We start from the raw sequence: 21,934 nt of genomic DNA on the forward strand, positions 1-21,934 counted from the left end.
GGAATGGATGGATAAATCTAAGTCAGAGAAGAAAAACTCAGAGAAGAGTCCAGTCATGGAAGAAAAGACAGGCGAGCGTTTCAGGAAAAAGGGCATCAGAGGCTCAGATGCTGAAGTGAGGATGGTGGCATCCTTTAGAGCTGGCTGTGTTCGTACCTTCTACGCCCCCAGCCATTATTTGCGGCAGTCACTAGTAATACTTCAATGAACATGAGCGTTGTACACAAGCAAGGTTAGAACAAAACAAAAAGTTTAGTTCTTGTCTTTTCTCACCACAAAATAATAAAATTCCTCTAAGATGGGCACAGCATATAATTTAGTTTGCTTTGTGCTAATGAAATCACATTGATTGCTCTATGTGTCACACCTCTAACGCTTAAATGATGCAGTGCACAATTAGAGGAGTGACTCATATATGCAGACATGCATAACTGGCGGTGTTCTCTCTAATTATCAGTTTACATTTACTGAGGACTGTAATTTGACAAGACCTGGAGATGCTATAGGAAATATACTGATCTTTGGTAGATAAACAATTAAGAGAATTAAAGGAACAGGAAAAGAAGACACCTCCAAAGATTACCCATCTCATGTTCTGCCTTAACTACATCCTTAAAGGCAGAGAATCTTCCATAGCATCCCACACACGCTCGTGTGATTAGTGGTTCCCAGGTCAGAATGGCCCGGGAACAAATGTAGGGGCTCAGCAAGTCACCAGATAGTACAGCTGACCCTTGAACAACAGGGATTTGAACTGTGTGGGTCCATTAATATGCAAATTTTTTCAATAAATATTTTTAAATTGTGTGTAGAATATCATGTGCAAGACTTAAAGTGGAGAATCTATCTTTACAGGCATAAGGGGAGTGACAGTTACTATAAAATTAACAATGTGCTACTATTCTTATTCTTTTATCACTCTGCTTTCAAAGAATTACATTACTGTACAGCATGCCCCTCTCTCGTAATTGGAGAAACTGCGTATCAGCCTATCAACACGAAGTAGTTTTCTAAAAAATGTACCAATGTTTCCATTACTGTATGATGAATATGGCTGTAATATGCCCTAAAATTTTATAAGATTCACTCAGTGTATTGGCTGGGCTACGGTGAAGCAACTGTATCAGTGACACCAGGTGACATAAGGCAACCACACTGCTGCTTCTTCCTTATCAATGCACGAATCGTTGTCCCTGTAAGTAAATATGAATTTCTTCTTCACATTATCTTTTCCTTTTTGATGTTCAGTGTTAGTATAACACCTACAGTGTTTTGGATCATCTAAGACAATACTGATGTAGGTACTGACAGATGATTCATCTTGTAAACAGACGACATAAACTTACGGCATCAGTAGAGACAGTACAGTACTTTCACCGTATTTTCTCTTCCTTATAATTTTCTTAATAACATTTTCTTTTCTCTACCTCAACTTATTATAAGAATATAGTATATAGTACATATAATATACAAAATATGTGTCAACTGGGTTATCAGTAAGGCTTCTGGTTAACAGTAGGCTATTAGGAGTTAAGTTTGAGGAAAGTCAAAAGCAGATTTTTGCATAATAAACAGATTTTTGACGGCAACGGGTTGGTGCCCCTCAACCCCCCACTGTTCAAGGGTCATTGTATTCTCTGGCTCTGGCCCACCCCTATTGCGGAGCCTCTAATGCTTCCTCAGGGTCCCACTCAGCCATTTGCAGGAAGGCCCTCCAGGCTGTCTCATATGCCCTGGACCCTGGGGATCACTGTGCAGCCAAGGCCTCTAACACCTCAAATCTACGACAAAGTCCTCACAAGGGTGCGACTCACCCAACGTGTGAAACCTTGGAATATTCAACAAAGGGGCCTGCAATGAGGCGTGGAAAGCCAGCAGTGCAGCCTTGCATTCACAGGGCCCCATGAAGTGCTCACGAAACAGTGCTTCTAGGTGTCCTGGTTAGTTGCACCTCCTTCCTCCAGGACTCCCTCCTCCAGGATATCCAGTCTCCTCGATCCGCCCCGACCCTCGCCGTCTGCCTGCTCACTCTCTGCAGATGAACTCATTGCCTACTTTCCTGCGAGATCAGAAGCCAACCGGTGATGGTGATCAGCAAGCTCTGGATCAAAGCATGCGTGGCTCCTGGGAGACCATGCGCTGCTGTACATGGGAATCCTGTCTTACGGCTCTATAGCTCCTGGGCCTAGAACAGCTCCTGGCACTTAGTAGGTACTCAGTAAATATTAGCCATATGGGCGGATGAATGAATGTATGGTGGGCTCTGGAGTCAAACAGAGAGACGTGGCTTCAAACCCCAATTCAGTCACTTATTAGCTTTTTGACATTAGGCAACTTATTATAATTTTCTCGGTCTGTTTCCTCCTGTAAAAAATAGGCAATAACCCCTGTCATATTGCTGAAGGAATTAAGAGAGATTATGGAGGTAAAATGCCCAGCACAGTGCCTGACACAGAGTAATTGATCCATAAATAATATTTTCTCTTTCTCCACAGCAGACAGCACACATCTGCCATTTGGTTGATGTCTCCTCAGCGTCTGGGAACGTGCTGGGCATGTGAGAGACACGCAAGCAATGCCTGCTGAACTAAATTGCAGTAACAGGAGAAAACTGCAGTGAAACAGCAATCATTTATATTTATGAGCGGTTTCTAGCATTGACTTCTGTATGCTCATTTTCTTCTTGGAAGTGAGTAGCCTCTTTTTAAAATTTCCTCTTTAAAATCATCTACATTTAGGAAAGGCTTTAAGTCACAGCTTATACGACAGCAGCAACATGAGAAATACCATCAGTATAAAACCAAATGTGGTCAGAGATGGGGGTAGGATGACATGAGTAGAGGCAAAAAGAGAAGAAAAGAATTTATTCCGTTCAAAGAAAGGGTAAGTTGTTTCAAAAAATTGTCTACTCTGATTCTTCTCTGCCACCTCAGATCCATTCTTCATTCTTCTTTGCCTTGCTCTGTGACCCCCAAGTCTAACCTCTACAGACTGGGGTTCCCGGGCTCCCCTGCTCTCTGGCTTCCAGCTGGGTGCAGCCAACAGGGGGCACAGGCAGGAGGCTGGAAGGAGGGAGAAGAGGTCGAGGTTTTCCTCCCCTCACTTGCTCTCCTTCTCCCAGTAGCTGTACAGTTGTCCCTCAGCATCCACAGGTTCTGCATCCACGAATTCAACCAACCGGATCTGTGGATGTGGAACCTACGGACACAGAGGGCTGACTCGGCATCCGCGGATACGGTGGAGGGCTCTGGAACCAGTCCCTCGCAGATACAAAGGGACGACCGTATTCCTTTAGGCAGCAGCTCCTGACAGGCAGCGGTCCTCCACAGCCCTACTTCTCACCAGGCTCTGCAGTGTGGTCCCTCCTCCTGCCCTTCAGACCCAGGCGTAGGAATGATTTCTCAACGTTGTTCATCTGTGGGTACCTCACCGTTTATTCTTGGTTCTTCAATGCCCTCTACCTCTGTAAACAGTCCTCTCAGTTAAACCCTCTGAACTGGTTCTTACTTCCAGTTCCTGAATGACAGGGTACATTTATATTTATCATTTTAAAAAGGACCTACTAAGAATTCATCTATGACATCACTCATACTTTCATCTTTAAAGATCATTTAAAAAAGCTTCTCTAGAATTTAACAATGCAATTCAAATTAAGTGAAACAAAAAAACAGATGTAAAAAAACCTGGAAAAATGGAAGAATTATAAGGCAGATGTGCTTGAATTATAACTGAGATATATTTCAACCTGATTGTAAATTGGAATACTTTTCCCAAATAAACAATGTTGTAAAACTATAATCCTTTAGGCCAGCTGAAAATAAGCTTACTTTCTTAATAGTATGCCTAAAATACGATCCTAATTGTGCTATTTCCTAGACTATATGGTGCAGTAGTTCGATAAGCATGAACGAGATTATTTGTATGGTTACAAATCCAGAGCTTTACTGTGTAGCTACTAAGGGTACTGCTCACATCGTACTCTACGTGGATGGTGCTGCAGCACACGACTCCAGGCAACCCGCTGCCATGGTGCCCTTGACACTGTGCAACATGGCGGCCCCATCTAAATCCCAATAATTCAGCGTCTTAGGTGGACATTCCCCCAAAGACCTGAAGGACAGAGTCTTACACAGTTATGAGAGCAGGACAGACTGTTCTGAGAACCAGTTAAGTCTCCACACTTGCATAAGACCTGGAGGTTCCTCCAGGTATGGGTGGCAAAGGTACTAACATGCATGCCCACTAAGTTCTGGGCCCCAGTACACCTTGATAACAGGAGCTGCTGTTTACTGACATTTTCAGTGTCCCACGTACTGCGCGAGATATTATTTCTAATCTTCACACAACTATCAACACTACACTGCTAATGAGGGCTTAAACTTCATGGGGTTCTTTCTATGTGCTCTTCATTGCACTAAATACTTTACAGGTATGATCTTAATAGGTAGGTACCACTGCTAACTCCTTTTTAAAAATGAAAAACTGAGGTGCAGAGAGGTTAAGCATTTCAAATTCTAACACAGAGTAGGTTGCAGAAACAAGATCCTATAAGGGTCTTAAAGGTTTAAATATCTTACCCAAGGTGGACTACATGTCAAGGAGCCACAATTCAAAGCCATATTTGCCTAAAAATCATGCCTGACATTTTTGGAACTGAAGACCAAAGGATAATTTTCTACACTGAAGGCTGAGCTCAGAGGTTGGCTCCAAGCAACTTATATTCACAATTTATCATAAACCGAATGATAGAAAATTTGAAGGCACTTATAATTAAATACTAATGTACTTGTACATAAAGGAAGCTTATGTTCCTGAGAATTTAACATACAACACATAACTACAATAATGTAGATATGTTTGGCATAAAACCAACATAAGAAAAATGGAAGACTCTAAATTGCCACAACTTTTTTTTTTTTTTTTTTTTTTTTTCCTATTCTTTTTGCGGTATGCGGGCCTCTCACTGTTGTGGCCTCTCCCGTTGCGGAGCACAGGCTCCAGATGCGCAGGCCCAGCGGCCGTGGCTCACGGGCCCAGCCGCTCCGCGGCATATGGGATCCTCCCAGACCGGGGCACGAACCCGTATCCCCTGCATCGGCAGGCGGACTCTCAACCACTGCGCCACCAGGGAGGCCCGTGCCACAACTTTTTAAAAAATAATACAAAGACCAGGGTACAAATCCCATGTTGTGATTAGTTTTTTCATAAGAACAACAAACAAAGATGTTTTGGAATCATGAGGACAGGAGAAAAGTTTTGTCATTCAGCTACAAACTGAGGAACTCACTCAACCTAAACATTCCAGAATATGGTGTTGGTGGCTTAAATCAGCAGGCAGGAAAAAGAACACTACAATAAAGCCCCTTCCTGAATCCTTTGTTTGTTTGTTTTTTGGTCCCTTGTGTATAAACACTGGGAAGCATAGAATTAATACAAAGATCTATTTATATATACCAGCACTTAAAAGAAAAAAACATGATTGTTATTTCATACTTGTTTTGTGTAGAGAAGTATATTCTCTCCTACTTCAGAAATTACTCTAAGTTATCCTGTTAGTACCTCTATGATGGGCTTAGGCTTTCTATCTGTTTTCATAAACTTTAGGCTATTTATTAACTCCTTTACTGGATGTAACATACGAGAGAGTAAGACAGTGCTGAGGCATCTCTGCTTCCAATAGTAAATGCCTCACACATAGTAGATGATCAATAAAATTCTGTTGAAATTTTGTTAAATGAGTAAGACATTTTATTATTAAAACAAAAGCATCATCTTTGCTTACATTTCCCAGAAAATAGGAAATATGTGACATGAACTTACATGGCTTGGTGGATAACTCGGGATTTCTCCAGAAGGTATTCAGAAATCTGTGCTCCCACAACAGCCCCAGAAGGGGTAAATTTCATTTCTAAGTATTTTCCAAATCGGCTGGAATTGTCATTTATAATAGTGCAGGCATTGCCAAAGGCTTCCACCAAATTATTCACTTGTAAAATCTTCTCTTGCAGGGTTTTGTTATTAGCCTAGAGAAAATGTCAAGATATTAAAAAAATGTAAAAAATTAATTTTGTGTAGAATGGAATGTCTCTTCTTTGATAAGCACTTTATGTAGATGTAAACATACAAGTGCATCTTCTTGGTTTGTTGCCAGAAGTTACAACCTAGTATATTTTTCCCCTCCTGCTGGTGCATTCACTCACTTCCTTTCTTAGAGGGGCAAAGAGATCCTTTACACTTTTTCTATTCAAATATAGTTAAGTTCCTGATTTACAAGCACAATTTATAAGCAGTCTACGCATACTGAGGTACATCTCAAACTTTGTTATTCCTCCTCTACCTATATGGTCCCCATCCACATGGTCCCCAAAGCTGTGGACCAACTTCCCTTGCTTCCATGGAAGCTGTCAAACCTGCACCTAGAGGAGTAAAGATAACGTGTGAACTCAGAAGCAGAGGAAAGGGAATAATTGTGAAAATCAAGAACAGTTCGGGTGTGTGGAAGGGAGACGTGGATCCCTGGTCCAGGCCAGCGGGCCTATGTGGCTGGCCCTCTATTTTCTCCTACACCATCTCACACTTTCCTTCCCCTAAACAAGCATCATGTTGGGTTTCTTTTCTTTACCACTTTAGTAAACTGAAATTCCACCAGAAAATTTATTTGGGTTAACAACCAACCTCTTTTAGAAGGCATCCCCCCTCTTAGAGGTTTAAGGAGGTATCAGTCATTCACATCTTAGTAGAAATGGATCAAGTGGATTATTTTCAGTGTAATACCTTGCTGAAGTCAGCTGTGTTAAAGGTACGGAAATGTTTATGTAAGGGAAAGGAGCAGCACATATTTCTGGAACATAGGCTACATTAGAATTTGGGGGGGCCAAGGGGGCATTCACAGTGCAGTTTTGGGGGCATATAAGGATTTTGGATATCCTCTAAAAGAGGCAATAAGGGGAGAGAAAAGAGAGGAGCAAGAATTGGGATAAACTTGACTCTTTTTAAATGTTGTTTGGGGCTGGCCTTGCACTCATGAAAAAGGTGAGAAAACATCAACCACTTGTATTAGGTAGCAGTGCCCTGCTACGTGAGGTTTTGAAGACCGTGTATTACAAAGGTAAATTCCATCCACCAAACACACCATTTTTGCATCTGCTAAATCTTTATCAAGGAGATAACTAAAAGACACACTCAGTCTCAATAAGGGTAGAATTCTTTTGTTTTTATATCACCATCTCCAATTAATATCAAGTCACATTTTTAGATCTAGCACAAGATAAAGATATTAAATAAACATTAGATGTGCTGACATCCACAAAACAACATTCATACGAGTTAATCCATTATTGATGAGAGCCTCTATCGAGTTCACAAATCAAGAAAGAATAGCAAAGGCCCGTGCGGAAGGCTCCTGAGTAAATTTATTCGTGTTCAACTCTTCCACTCCAGGAGAGTATGCTGTGCCACACCATCCCAACTCTCTCCAAAATGACATTTATTTCAGTGAACTTAAAAGCTTGTAGAGTGATGCTTATCCCAGGAGTAAGGAGAGGGAAGAGGATGGGCAAGGGGATGGGGAAGGGATTGAGATGACAGCCCTGAGGTAGGCCCCCCTTCCTGGCCTCTACTGGCTCTTCCAGTTTTGCAGGGTCACAGGCCTGGTTACTAGTATATTTCTATTCCATGCCTACACCCATGATGGAAAACATATAACCAGTCAATTGATTTTTAACAGGAACATGAAATTCTTTCGACACATTATTTTGACAATGAATTAGACTCAATTAAGCAGCTGTTTTGACACCATGAGGCACCCTTTTATACAGTGGTTGGGTCTGGCCTTGTACCCACAGTGCTTTGTGGCATAAGATTCCTATAATCACTGTTGACGGCAAAAATTTTAAGATGACTCTACTTCTAACTATGCAAATCACTATAAACGTTTTCGCAGGGATAAGTTGTATACAATGATTTTTCCTTTTTAGCCATTAGCCTAATGAGAACACATTATTCTTGATTTATCTTATTTCAAGGACTCTACTTGGAAAATCAAACCAAGTCTCTATCCTCAACATCCCGTTTTTAAAAATTAAGGTAAAATCACATAGAGTGAGATTCATCCTTTATATAGTTCTGAAAGTTTTTACAAACATATGCGACCATCAATCTCCCACTATAGTCCACATACAGAACAATCCCATCACCCCCAAAATTGTCTCATTACTCTTTGCAACCCTTCCCTCCACTCTCAGCTGCCGAAAATCCCTGATTTGTTTTTGTGCCCACGGTTTTAAATCTGCAAGAATGACACAGCAAGTGAACCATACATGTAGTCTTCTTAATCTGCTTCTCTGACTTAGCCTAATGCATTTGAGATTTATCCAAATCTCATCCAGTGAGCTTCATTGCTTGTATCAGTGTTCATTCTTTTTTATTGCTGAGTAATATTCCATGGCATGGATATACCATAGTTTGTTTATTCGTTTCCTAGTTCTGTTGTTTCCACTCCCTGGAGATGATGAACAAAGCTGCTATAAATTATTTGTCTGTAGCTTTTTTGTATGAACATGGGTTTTCATTTCACTTGAACAAATACCTAGGAGTAGGATTGCTAGGTTGTATGATAAGTATGGTTAGACTTTCTAAGAAACTTCTGAGCTGTTTTCCAAAGTGGCTGTACCATTTTGCATTCTCATCAGCAATACACAAGAGTTTCATTCAGTTCCTCTATGTTCTTGCCAGCACGTAGCATTGTCAGGTTTTAAAAAAAAAATTTAGCCATTTTAATGGCTATGTAATGGTGTCTCACTGTGGTTTTAATTTGCATTTCCCTAATGACAACTGGTGTTGAATATCATATTTTCATTTGCTTTTTTTGCCATTTACATATCATCTTTGCTGAAATGGCTAGTCAATTTTTTTGTTCATTTTTAAATTGTTATTTGATTTCTTATTATGGAATTTTAAGAGTTTTTAAAAATATATCTTCTGGATACAAGTCTTTTACTAGATATGTGACTTGCAAATAGTGTCTCTGAGTCTGTAGCCTGTGTTTTCATTTTCTTAACAGTATCATTCAGAGAACAGAATGTTCTTAATTTTGGTGAAATCAAACTTTTCCCTTTATGGATTATGCTTTTTATGTTGCATCTAACAGCTCTTTGCCTGACCTAAAATGACAAAGAACAAAGTTAACTGACTTAATTTTCTTCTAGAAATTTTATAGTTTTTGGTTTAATCTCTAGGTCTATGATCCATTTGAGGTTAATTTTTTATAGCATGTGTGGTCTACAGTAAGGTTCAATCCTTTTGTATGTCCATATTCCAGCACCATTTGTTAAAAGACTATCATTAATTGACCTTGCACCTTTGCTGAAAATCAATAAATTATATATGTGCAGATTCTTTATTCTATTCCATTGATCTGTATACCATCTTTTCTTTAATAACACACTGTCTTGACTATCACAGCTTTTATAGTGAGTCTTGAAATCAGGTAGTATTTATTAATCCTCCAATTTTGTTCTTTTTCAAAACTGATTATTATAGTTCCTTTGCCTTTCCATATACATTTTTGATTCAGTTTGTCAGTTTCTAAAAAATAAAATCCTGCTGGGATTTTTACTGTAAACTACATTGAATCTACAGATCAATCTGTGGAGAACTGACATCTTAATAATATTGAGTCTTTTAATCCATGAACATGTCATATCTTTCCTGTTATTCAGGTCATCTTTGATTTCTTTTATCAACTTTTTCTATTTTTCAGCATACAAATCTTGCACATGTTTTGTAAGATCTAGATTTCAATGGTTCATGTTTTATGGTGCTAATATAAATGATACATTTAAGTTTAAACTGATCATTGTTAGTATGTATATAATATATAAATATAATTAATTTTTGTATATTGACTCCCCCTTATCTTGCTGGTAGCAAAGGAAGAGGAAGTAAGGAAAGCATTCAGCGAGTACATTAGGGCAAAAAAGAGAGAAAATCACCTCTATAAAGCCTTGCCTACTAAGAGTGAGAAAAGTTAGAATTTGCTTAAAATAAAACATGTGCTCTTTATATTGTTATATTTTAAACTCACAAAGGACAACAGGTGTGTTATAATTTCTGTGCATTATTAAGTGTGGAAATTCATAAATATTAACCTAATCAGTTAAATTAAATTCTGAAGTATAATAAATATTTCTGTTAGGACAGAGAAAAATTAAATTATACCTTTCCAAGCACTGTCAGCTGCTGAACTAAGAGATGAGCACTTTCAGTCTTTCCAGCACCACTTTCCCCAGAAATCACAATGCACTGCACAGTGAGAAAAGGAAACTGTAAGAAGACTTTATCCTCACCAAATTCAGCTGACACACGAGAAACTAAGAGGAGAATTTCTAAAAATGTGAGATTCTCCTTACCTGATCTGAATTATATGTTATCATAGACTGGTATCCTAAGTCAGCCATGGCAAAAATGTGAGGAGGATTGGCAGTTCTCTTTGCTCCAATATACAGTTTGGAATGCTAAAGGTTAAAAAGAACATGTGCTGTAAGGCTTCTGTCTTTGTTTAAACCCTATTTATTTACGGATAGAGTGCTAATTTTTAAAGCAAAAGGTAAATCAAAATACAGCTTCATACCACCAAAACATTACATCCATATTACATATACACATACATTCACAAATCATGGACAATTATGTAAAATAAAAGTTTGACATAAAACAACAGGGAAAAATGATATGACATCACTTTGGCAGTGGTATTTAAAGGAAGACTCTTTTGGAAGTGCATACCACTTCCAAAGCAGAACTTAAAGTTTCAAAATACTATGATTTCCTTAAATAAGCAGATACTTTATAAATAAGACAATCAGGTATCATTTTGTTGACTATTCCTTGGATATAATAATGTATGAGATGCGATCACTACTTTTTTCCTTTCATATCATTTAACATACACTTTCTCATTTGCTTTGCCCAAGATCACTCAGTTAATTGATAGCAGAATTTGTGCTAAAGCCCAGGTCTTCTAAAACTTGGTCAAGGCTCATAAATACGCCATTATTCTTGTAAATCTTAAAGTGGTAGAGACTGAGAGAATTACATACTTTTCACACAAAAAATTATATTAAGCACAGTATTATTCTAGAGTAATATAATATTATAATACAATGTAATATCCTAGAGTACACAAATAGCTAGAAGAGTATGGATCTAACTGAAAATGAAAAACAGCCTAGCTTAACTCCAGAACACTATTCTATAGTTAAACATTAGGGGTGAATAATGGATAATTATGTGCTTATATTCATAAAACATATTGTCTGATATTAAAAAATTAACCAGAAGGAATTTTTAAACTCATAATGATGAGTTTTACAGCCATTAAGTATATAGTACCTACATATACAATGTAATTTTACTTTTGACTCTCCTATACTTGGTTCAGAGGTAGACATTAAGTCTATACTTTTTAGGCATCTGTCTATTGATATGATATGTAGTGTGGACCAGTTACCAATTACCAATGACAAGAAGTAATTAACATATCACACACAAAGACCACAAACTGCATCCAGATCAATTCATCTTCTGTTTTTTCCTATCTCTATGTTTTAACAATAATTATTTAACTGTTTATTCAAAGGATTAGATAAAATAAAACTAATTTAATTTAAATACTTGAAGAGTACAAATTTTTGTACAAAGTAAGAAAATGTGTACAAGCCACACCACATACCTCTGTGGAATAAAGACCCAGACTCTGAAAAGGGTTAAGAGCAATGAGTATGTCTCCCACATAGAAGTAAATCTGATCTCTGGAGTAACACTTCTCAAGTTGCTCTGAGACTGTATTCTATAACGAAATAAAAGTAATCTCTTTTTGTTAAAAATCATTGATGGTCAACTATCATTTTAAAAGTAAATAAGAAATAAAACATCTGGAATCTAGAGGAAGGATCAGAAAGAAATAGATGTATTGAGAGTAAGAAGTGTAACCTCTGGTCAGCAACTATCCTTCCCCTTGATGGGTATTTTCTTTTCTTTCGAGAGCTGTAGAGGGATGTCATTGTTACCTGTGTTTTCCACAGAATATATTCTATGTTACAGGGATTATATATACACAATGCTTTCAAGGAAGTAAGTAAATGCAGTAGCTGAAGTAAAGAGAAAGAACACTAGAAAAGGGAAGAGAAGATAGAGTGAACATGATTTTATTCCAAACGAAGGTTATTCAATGGCTGTGTGGAACGTCTTAGTTCCTTCGCTTAAATGTTTGGCTTTGAGGCAGAGTAAAAAATACAGAAATGTAACTTCCACAATTGATAAATCATATGAATACATGGAATCAATTTTAACAGTGCCAGACATCATCATTATAGTATATGACACAAGACCAAAAGATCTTGGGTCAAAAAAGAGACAACAAAATAAAACACAGACAATAGAAACAAACAAACCCAGTGTTTAATACATAGGTCAGCAATATGATTAGTAAAGCCTTCTTTATAATCACAAGCTTGGGATTTCACAACATTGGAAAATCTGATACACAAAGATTCATAAAGGTGTTGGCAATCTCTGGCTTACAAACACTCTTTGATTACAAGATGTTTGAGGTTCTCAAGAAAGATTATTCTGAGGAAGTACTTGAGTTGTTTATGCAGCCCCAAATTTACCAAATGACTACTTCGGTTCAGAATATGCCTCCTGATTTGCTACATTTTTAAGCAAAATGCTCAGGAATGTATCAGAAGTATTAAAAAAAGAAAAGCCTGTGGATCAGGCAGGGTAGTGATCCCAACCTTTTACTGAAAAGGAGCCTTATTATTTCTCTAATGATGTGATTATCTGAAATAAAAGGTGATGAGGAAAAAGAGGATGAGACTGTAATTTACTGGCTTGGACTGGTACCTTCATGAGAGATGTCTGAAATCATTGGGATATTGATGATAATGATAATGATAATAATGATAATGATAATGATGATAATGATAATGAATAATGATGTCTGATATCATTCTGAAGTCATTGGGATAAGAAGTTTCAAGCAGAATTCATTTCCCGAAAAGGTGGGCTCTGTGATCCCACGAGGGGTCCACTGACCATGGTAACAGACAGGCTCTCAAGGTATCTTCGAGGCTTTAGGTCCTGCCACTGAGATGGTGATGTAGGAAGCAAATCACCCCTTTGAGACTCCTGGGGAGAACTGAGGGGAAGAAGGGGTCTTGGACCTAAGCAGCTCAAGCTTGTGGGAACTAGCACGTTTGTAATTTGAATATAAAAAAGAAGAAAAAGTTGACACCAGGCTGGAGAGATCTGCAAATGTGAGTTACACACAGTAAAACTGAAGACAGGAGAGATGATCAGGAAGCTAAGAGACAAAGAAAGCATGAAACCTACAGATGCTATTCAAAGAGCCTCCTGCTCAAACCACTTCTATAAATTTTTTTAAATAGACAGAATGTTTAAGTTTAATTAAGCTGAGTTTCTTACCTCATCCAAAACTTCTAGGGTTGCTAAATCATCTACATCCTTGAGGCTGGAAATTAAAGATCTGCTGAAGTTACTTTTCTTGGTGTAAAGACGTTCATGCCTGAGAAGCAATAAAAAAGAAAACCCTTTCTGACTTGAGAACTTATTACTAATCATAGTAAAAGTCAAATTTAGATACTAAGAAACTGGAAAACATCTAAGAAGCTGATTTGCTAAATTCAACGATAACAATTTACCAGAAAACAGCCTCATGTATTTGATCTGTCTTCTCCTCTTCACTGGGAAAATGCAACACATTAAACTTACTTCATGGATGATCAAAAGAGCTCATTATTTCCATCAAGAACTACCTGATATATAATATTCTTTAAAGCTTCCTCTAAATTCTGATGTGTGATTTAATCGGTTACAAAGTGGTGAGTTGGAGCGATTTTCACTCATTAGATTTCCAGTTTTGTCTGAGGTAATGTTAGCCCACTGGTAGTCAAGGAATGATCATTTGAAAAATTATTATTCAGCAGAATTTAAGAGGAATACAAAATAAGCCACACTGGGGACTTTTCAAAGGTAAAATGTATGCAGAAAATTGATTTCAGGTACCAGGAAGTTTATTTTCAAAGTGAAACATTTCAGCAATTTCAATAACAGCGTAAAGATCTTGATCTGACATAAGGTCTGGAGAAGTTGCTGAGGTAAACACAAGGGTTTGTTTCAACTTTTCTGGACATGAAATCCACTCTGTTTTGAGCATAACTGCATTTTCAGTGTTTATTTTTGGGCAGACTGTTATGCATTTGAATCTGTCCATTAGTGAAAGGGGAAGGAACACGCAGATTACGAAGCTGATAAGAATTGTACCACTTACCCACCAAACTGTAATGGTTTCTCATTGCTTAGAGAATTAAGTCACTATTGATAACGGTCCCCCCTCTACCTATGGCCAATCCCGTTTTGTGCGCTCGATTCCATCTCCTCTCACGTACTCAAGGATATCACTCCTGCTGGGTCCTCTTTGTCTCCTGTATCACTCATTTCTCCCTCTCGACTGTTATAACATCTTCCCCAAAAGAAACAAACAATCAAACAAACCACCTGTCCTTGAGTTGGTTTCCTCCATCTACCGTTCCACTTCCCTGCTTTATAGCAAAACTCCTCAAAAGAATTACCTATACTTAACTTCTTCAATTTCACTCCACCCATTAAGAAAACCCATGTCAGGCGGGCTGTCATCACACTGCACGGAAACGGCTTCCATGAAGGACAACAGTGCCCTTCTTCACATTGCTGAGTCCCACGGTCCATTCTAAGTCCTCATCTTACTGAACCTACTGGCAGCACAAACTCTTCTTGAACACGTTAGTCTTGGTGTCTTCTGTCCTGCTCTGGATTCTCCTCCTCACCTCGCTGGCATCTCTGTCTCGGTATCTTTTTCTGGTTTCTCCTCATCTTGCTATTGCCACATTTTTGAGTCTCCCAAGCTTCGGTCCTTAGAGCTATTTTCTTCTCTATCAACATGTACTTCCTGATTTCATCACTTTAAATACCACTTGTGCACTGACAGCTCTGCTCATCTCCAGACCTAAGCACCCAGCTGCTCGCTCGACGCTTCACTTGGCTGTGAAAGTGGCTGACTTAACATGTCCCGAACCTGCTCCTGCCCACGACCCTCATCTCAGCCCATGGTGATCCATTCAGCTGCTTGTCAGCCTGACCCCTGGCTCCTGAATCTTTCTCATACCCCTCCTGCAACCTGTGTACAAATCCCCTCAGCTCTTTCATCAAATCCAATCCAGAACCAAACCTTTCTCACCACCATCACCTCCACTACAGTTCATCTCACACCACAGCAGCCTCCCCGCTGCCACCTTTGCCTCTGATATCCTTCTCAACACTGCACTCAGAGTGAGATTTTAAAAATAAGTAAGATTTGTCCTTTGTCTTTTAATTTCCTCCTCAGTCCCATCTGTGTGATGAAACTTTTCACAGTCTACCTCAAATGCCACCTGTTTTAAACCCTCAGCATAATTCTGTACATCCTTCTGGACAGACATCTTAGTTAAGTCATTTCAGTCAATCACTTGTGTACAGGGCTTACTCCCTTTACTAGACTGTAAAGTCCCTCAGGATGGTGCTGGAATGGTTGGACATCCACATGCAGAAAAAAAAAAAAAGAATCTAGACACTAAACTTACAAAATTTTCACAAAAATTAAGTTAAAATAAGTCATAGCATATATACACTACCAAATGTAAAACAGATAGCTAGTGGGAAGCAGCCGCATAGCACGGGGAGATCAGTTTGGTGCTTTGTGACCACCTAGAGGGGTGGGATAGGGAGGGTGGGAGGGAGGGAGACGCTATGGGGATATATGTATATGTATAACTGATTTACTTTGTTATAAAGCAGAAACTAACACACCATTGTAAAGCAATTATACTCCAATAAAGATGTTAAAATAAATAAATAGATAAGTCATAGGTCTAAATGTAAAATACAAAACTATAAAACTTCTAGATGAAAATATAGGAGAAAAAAGCTAGATAACCTTGGGTGTAGAAATGAGTGTATGGACACAATACCCAAACATCATCCATGAAAGAAAAAAGTGATAAGGTAGACTTCATTAAAATGAAAAATTCCTGGGCTTCCCTGGTGGCACAGTGGTTAAGAATCCGCCTGCCAATGCAGGGAACATGGGTTCTAGCCCTGGTCCGGGAAGATCCCACATGCCGTGGAGCAACTAAGCCCGTGCGCCACAACTACCGAGCCTGTGCTCTAGAGCCCACGCGCCACAAGTACTGAAGCCCACGCACCTAGAGCCCATGCTCCGCAGCAAGAGAAGACACCGCAATGAGAAGCCCGTACACTGCAACGAAGATTAGCCCCCGCTAGGCACAACTAGAGAAAGCCTGCACACAGCAATGAAGACCCAATGCAGCCAAAAATATTTTTTTTAAAAAAGAAAAACTTCTGTTCTGTGAAAGACACCGTTGGGACTTCCCTGCTGGTGCAGTGGTTAAGAATCCGTCTGCCAATGCAGGGAACACAGGTTTGAGCCCTGGTCCGGGAAGATTCCACATGCCACGGAGCAACTAAGTGTGTGCACCACAACTACTGAGCACATGTGCCACAACTACTGAAGCCCACGTGCCTAGAGCCCCAGCTCTGCAACAAGAAAAGCCATCGCAGTGAGAAGGCTGTGCACAATGAAGAGTAGCCCCCCTCACCACAACTAGAGAAAGCCCACGCACAGCAATGAAGACCCGACACAGCCAAAAATAAATAAATAAATAAATAAAGTTATAAAGTAAAAAAAAAAAAACTTAAACAAAAAGACACTGTTAAGAGAATAAAAAGTGAAGTCACAGGCTGGCAGAAAACATTTGCAAATAATATATCTGATTAAGGACTTGTATCTAATAATATGAACAGTGCTTTACTCCTACTTGCAATTCCTAGATGTTTCCATATTAATTTTTATAGCATTTACAAAAATGTATAATTATGCACTTATTTGTGTAGATAATTTAGCTAATATTTGAATCCCTTACTACAATACAAGCTCCAACATACACAAGACTGTGTCTTTAGTTTCCCATTGTGTCCTTGGAACAAGGAGATGATTGAGAACACAGTAGGTCCTCAATAAATATTAGTTGAATGAATGAGTGAATGCATATCTCCCACAATTTCTGGCACAGTATTTGCCCATAGTTGGTCTCCACATTTGCTGAACTCGACAAGAATCATCTTTCATATGCCCTTATTTCCAAAGAAACTCATATGACATACGATTTTTAAGAAAATAGAGAAAGATATCCAATTATGTATTTAATTTAAGTGAAGCCCTGAATTTTCCATCTGTTTTTATGGGTCCATTTGGCATCCAAAGACTATCCTGGAGAATGACAAGGAGTGGATGGTGACAAGGAGCCTGGACTCAGGCACAAGCCCTGCAGCTGAAACAGCAGGAGGGACAGTGGTCCATGGTGAGGCTGGACTCCAGGCTCTACGGGAAGCCAACGGAATATTTTAATCAAAGGGCAGAGTGTGGAAGCAATACGGTGGAGTAGCATGTTCTGGTAAAGAAAAAAAATCATTTTACTATATTCTAGAAATAAACATTATCACTAGGTAAAGAAAGCCAAGAAAAGTTAAACTTCAAGTAGTGAATGCAATTCAGGGTCATCTATTCTAAGAACATATTCGATGATAAATGTGGCATTTCAAACTAGTAGAGAAAGAAAAAAATTCAAGAAATTGTGCTGGAACAGCTGGTTAAAATTTTGGGAATCATGTACTTTATGTAAAAATTAATTCCAGATGGATTAACAAACATAGATTTAAAATGTCATCATAAAAGTTCTAGGAGAAGATGCAAAAGAACGGCTGTGTAGTAATGGGATGCAGATGGAATTTGTAAGTATGAAAAGATAGAAAGGAGAATTAAAAAATGGAAGAGATTTGACAATACAATTTTAATATGAGTATAATAAAACACAAGTAAAAGAGAAAATGGGAAAAATATTTGCAATATGTATGATGGACAAAGAATTAATATGTCTAATATATCAAAGACTCTTGAAACTCAAAGAACACTGAATATGAGATACCATGAGATACTAAGATAGCAATCTTGTATTGAACACACAAGTTTTAGGCTTGTCTCTTTTAATTTGGGAAGATAAATTTATCACTATCACCATTTCCTAAAAAACACATGTTATCACCAAAAAATGTTGGAAGCTAATAATCTTACCTAGACTAACAATATTTTAAAAGCTGAATCATATCATCTCTGTTGCTTCTTCCAACCCTGGAATTCTCTGTCAACCGAAGTTTGTGTACTGATAGGTATACTCTTGTAGCGTATGGCTGTCTGCTTCATTCTGAAGAGAAAAAAGTCCTTTTCCATGACTTTGAAAAACTAGGTTTTACCATTCATAAAGACTTCATCAGGGGACTTGAGAAGATGCTTTGGCCCTATTCTAGAGCATAGCTCCTTTACTTAGATTTCTCTCCAGTTAAAGAGTAGAGGGGCTAAGGTATATGGGGAGTGGCCAAGCAGGCGGCAATAATGGCCATAAAGCCAGTGAGGAACAGGGTTGACTGATAAATTATTCTACATTGAACTAAATTCTGAGGTGGTTATACAGAAAATCAAAAGTTAGTTCTGAAGCTATATAAATCCCTTCCTTTGTTTAGATCATGGAATTACTGACACCAACGTTGCAGTTAAGAGGCTGGGCTCTAGAATCTGAATGCTCAGATCAAATAACAAAAGATTTTGTGAGGATAAGCAAAATGGATTATTTCTTGTAAAACTCTCATTTAAAATGGGCATATGGAAATGCCTTATATATAATTGCTACTATTATTCCAGCTGTGGCTCTACCACTGGCTAGCCATGTGGCCTTCTGCTTCCTCAGAAATAAAATGGAAATAATAATGGCTATTTCACAAGGATGTTGTGAGATTAAATAATACATGTAAAGTGATTCATTCAGGGCCTGCTATGGTTAATAAATTCTTCTTCTTATTATTATTATTATTGCCTTTATGATCATAGGTTTAATCCTCATTTACTTTATATTTTATATTCAATATTTATATTGAATTATATATTGAATTTCTATTTATTTCATATTTAGTTGTCTTCACTCTCGTTTTGTCCCAGAGGTGACCTCTCTACCCTCCTCAAGCATGAAGTGTAAATACATGACACTGAACTCAGCAATAAACTGAGCAGGGAGTGAGAAAATGTGGGCCCAGGTCTTGCTGATGGAGGATTCATGAGCGTCACTGATTTTGAAAGACTTCATTGTATGTATTATTAAGTCCTATGTATACCCTGATGGTAGTATCTCAGCAGGAAATGGGCATCATATCAGCAAACAACTCTTCCTTTCTTTGTTTCTCCTCCCTGTGTCACTGCAGTGCTCAGGCTGATTTTACAGGTAACAGAGCTGATGCTCAGTCAGGTGCTGGAGGAACGTGGTGAAAAGGCACATGGTGTCAGGCATATGTCGGGGCCAGCACACTCCCCTCCCATCTCCCGCTGCTTCAGAGTTCGGCGCTGCTCTCCACGAGGTCAGTTTAACCGGAGAAGTCCCCTGGCCATGGGGACTGCCTATTTACATTTCTCGCGTATCTGTATTTCTGTATCACCAATGACTGCTGGACACAGCCATCACAATAGACTGCTCTAGAAAGCACTGGCAGCATTGCTGTCACTTGGTTGGGTCTTAAACATAATAGAGACAATGGGGCCAAAAAAAAAAAAAAAGACAGTTACAGCTGTCACGACAAAGTAGCATGAGTGAAGGACTCACATTTATACTCCCTCAAGTGGCACGGTTAGTTGCATCAAGAATACTTAATATTTTAAAAACTACACAATTGACCACATATAAGATCATAGGGTGTAAGAGTGAGAAAAGCAGTTAAATAAAATAGTCCAATTCCCTTTAATTTTAAGAATTGTGAAAAGTGAGGTAAACAAGTTTGTGATGTGTTCACAAAATCTCAACAAACCCAGTTATTAATATGATATCTCCATTCCTGCTCTGATTCATTAGACTTCTCCCACCCTAAACACACACACACACACACACACACACTAGGTAGAGCCTTAAATTGTACGTTTCAACATCCACTACTGCATTCATTCATTCAACAAATACTTAAATTTCTGGAGCATCTAATATGTTTCAGGCACTGTTAGGAGTTGGGATAAAGCTATGAAGACAACAGATAAAGTCCCTGCTCACATGGAACACACATTCTGATGGAAGAGTTAACGATAAATTATAAACAAAAAAGATCATTTCAGCTAGGACAGATATGTCTGGACAGATTCATTTTTGAAGGAGAATATGTTAAAATCAAGCATGCAGCATTGGTTACTGCTTCAAATACTACCAGATTAATGGACAAAGCTGTATTTTTTCACGAGGGTTTTGAAATTACACAAATCATGCAGAGTTAATTCAGGTGCATAAATTAGTTTATAAAAGCTTTTTTTCATGAGTTAAACACTTTAAAAGCTATTAAGGTTGTAATGAATGATTAAGAAAAACTATTTTTAAGGTGTATTCTATGAATGAAAATAAAAAGAATCATCAATTGTGAAAATATTTTACATCTTCTCATTGATACATGTCTCTTTTGGTCATTAATGTAGCCTAAGCACCTAAAATAGTAGCTGGGACATAGTAGGTACTCAATAAATATGTGCAGGGTGAATAAATGAATAAATAATTATTTGTCAAAGGAAATTGTCCAATCTTCATCATTACCCTATCTTTCAAGATACTTTTACACTTTTTACATTTTCCTTTTGCCTTCATTTTACAGAATTAATTTCCAAGGTTACTTTAATAAATATTTAATTTCTGTGAGACTTGGAGAAGGCAAAGTCAGAATCCTTCCAATAAGATTTTTGTCCTCTTGTGAAAAGTACAGCTTGTTAACCAGATTATACTTTTCATTTACTCCATAATACTGGAGAGACATAGTTTCAGACTACAAATATTTTCTTTCCGTGTTGTCAAAGGTCACAGATACCTCAGGGGTGGTTAGTACAGCTTCACTTGTATTTCAGTTCTACACACTGAAAAAAGAAACAACTCTTGCTGCTCCCTGTTAAACTTTTATCCTTACTATTCAGTTGTACTGCTGTAAACCAACAGCTTTATTTGTTTTTACTTTGGTTAAATATTCTCTGGTAAATATCAAGCTCCATCTTCTAAGGTGATTCAGGAGCCACTGGGGTAGTACAGAAATCCTTTGTTAAACAGAAATATTAATCAATGGTTTTCTTTTAGTTTCCTTATCCATCTTTAAATTCCACTAACAAAGTCACAACTGGTAATACCAATGGGCATACAGGCTCTCACTGGTGTGCCCTGGAAGACTAGTTTTTACTGATCTGCAGTTTGACCCCTTTGACCAATCGTGCAGTTTTGAAATGATGCTGGGGAAGGAGCACACACCAGCCGGGTCAGCCAGATGAGCAGATCAGCTCTGGCGATGACTGGAGTGACAGATGTCATCGTCACCCAGCTCAGCTACACTTTTTTTTTTTTTTTTTGCGTTACGCAGGCCTCTCACTGCTGTGGCCTCTCCCACTGCAGAGCACAGGCTCTGGACGCGCAGGCCTAGCGGCCATGGCTCACGGGCCTAGCCACCCCGCGGCATGTGGGATCCTCCTGGACTGGGGCACGAAGCCGTGTCCCCTGCATCGGCAGGCAGACTCTCAACCAGTGCGCCACCAGGGAAGCCCAGAAATATTTTAAAATAAATAAAATATTTTAAAAAATAAAATAAAGATGGGAGAGCAAACTAAAATTCTAAACCACAGAAGGAAACCACATATTGAGGAAACAAATGAACTCATTCATAAGGACATTTCAATCTTGTTAAAATGCAAATCAAAAAATGACTG

At 38.5% G+C, this 21,934-nt stretch overlaps 1 protein-coding gene across 3 annotated transcripts in view; it reads right to left on the reverse strand.

The window, feature by feature from the left end:
* Positions 1–21,934, reverse strand: part of LOC309802706 (myosin-IIIa) — a 128,409-nt gene that overhangs the window by 40,993 nt on the left and 65,482 nt on the right. For all 3 annotated transcript variants that reach the window (XM_082618464.1, XM_082618465.1, XM_082618466.1), the window contains 5 exons: positions 13,489–13,588; positions 11,732–11,848; positions 10,410–10,514; positions 10,219–10,302; positions 5,821–6,023 (listed from right to left, as the gene is read on the reverse strand). In XM_082618464.1, coding sequence (XP_082474590.1) covers positions 5,821–6,023; positions 10,219–10,302; positions 10,410–10,514; positions 11,732–11,848; positions 13,489–13,588 — 609 coding nt within the window. The remainder of the gene's footprint in view (positions 1–5,820; positions 6,024–10,218; positions 10,303–10,409; positions 10,515–11,731; positions 11,849–13,488; positions 13,589–21,934) is intronic.

Source organism: Mesoplodon mirus (assembly GCF_964341445.2).
Source record: "Mesoplodon mirus genome assembly, chromosome: 4".
In the NCBI taxonomy this organism is placed as follows: Eukaryota; Metazoa; Chordata; class Mammalia; order Artiodactyla; family Ziphiidae; genus Mesoplodon; species Mesoplodon mirus.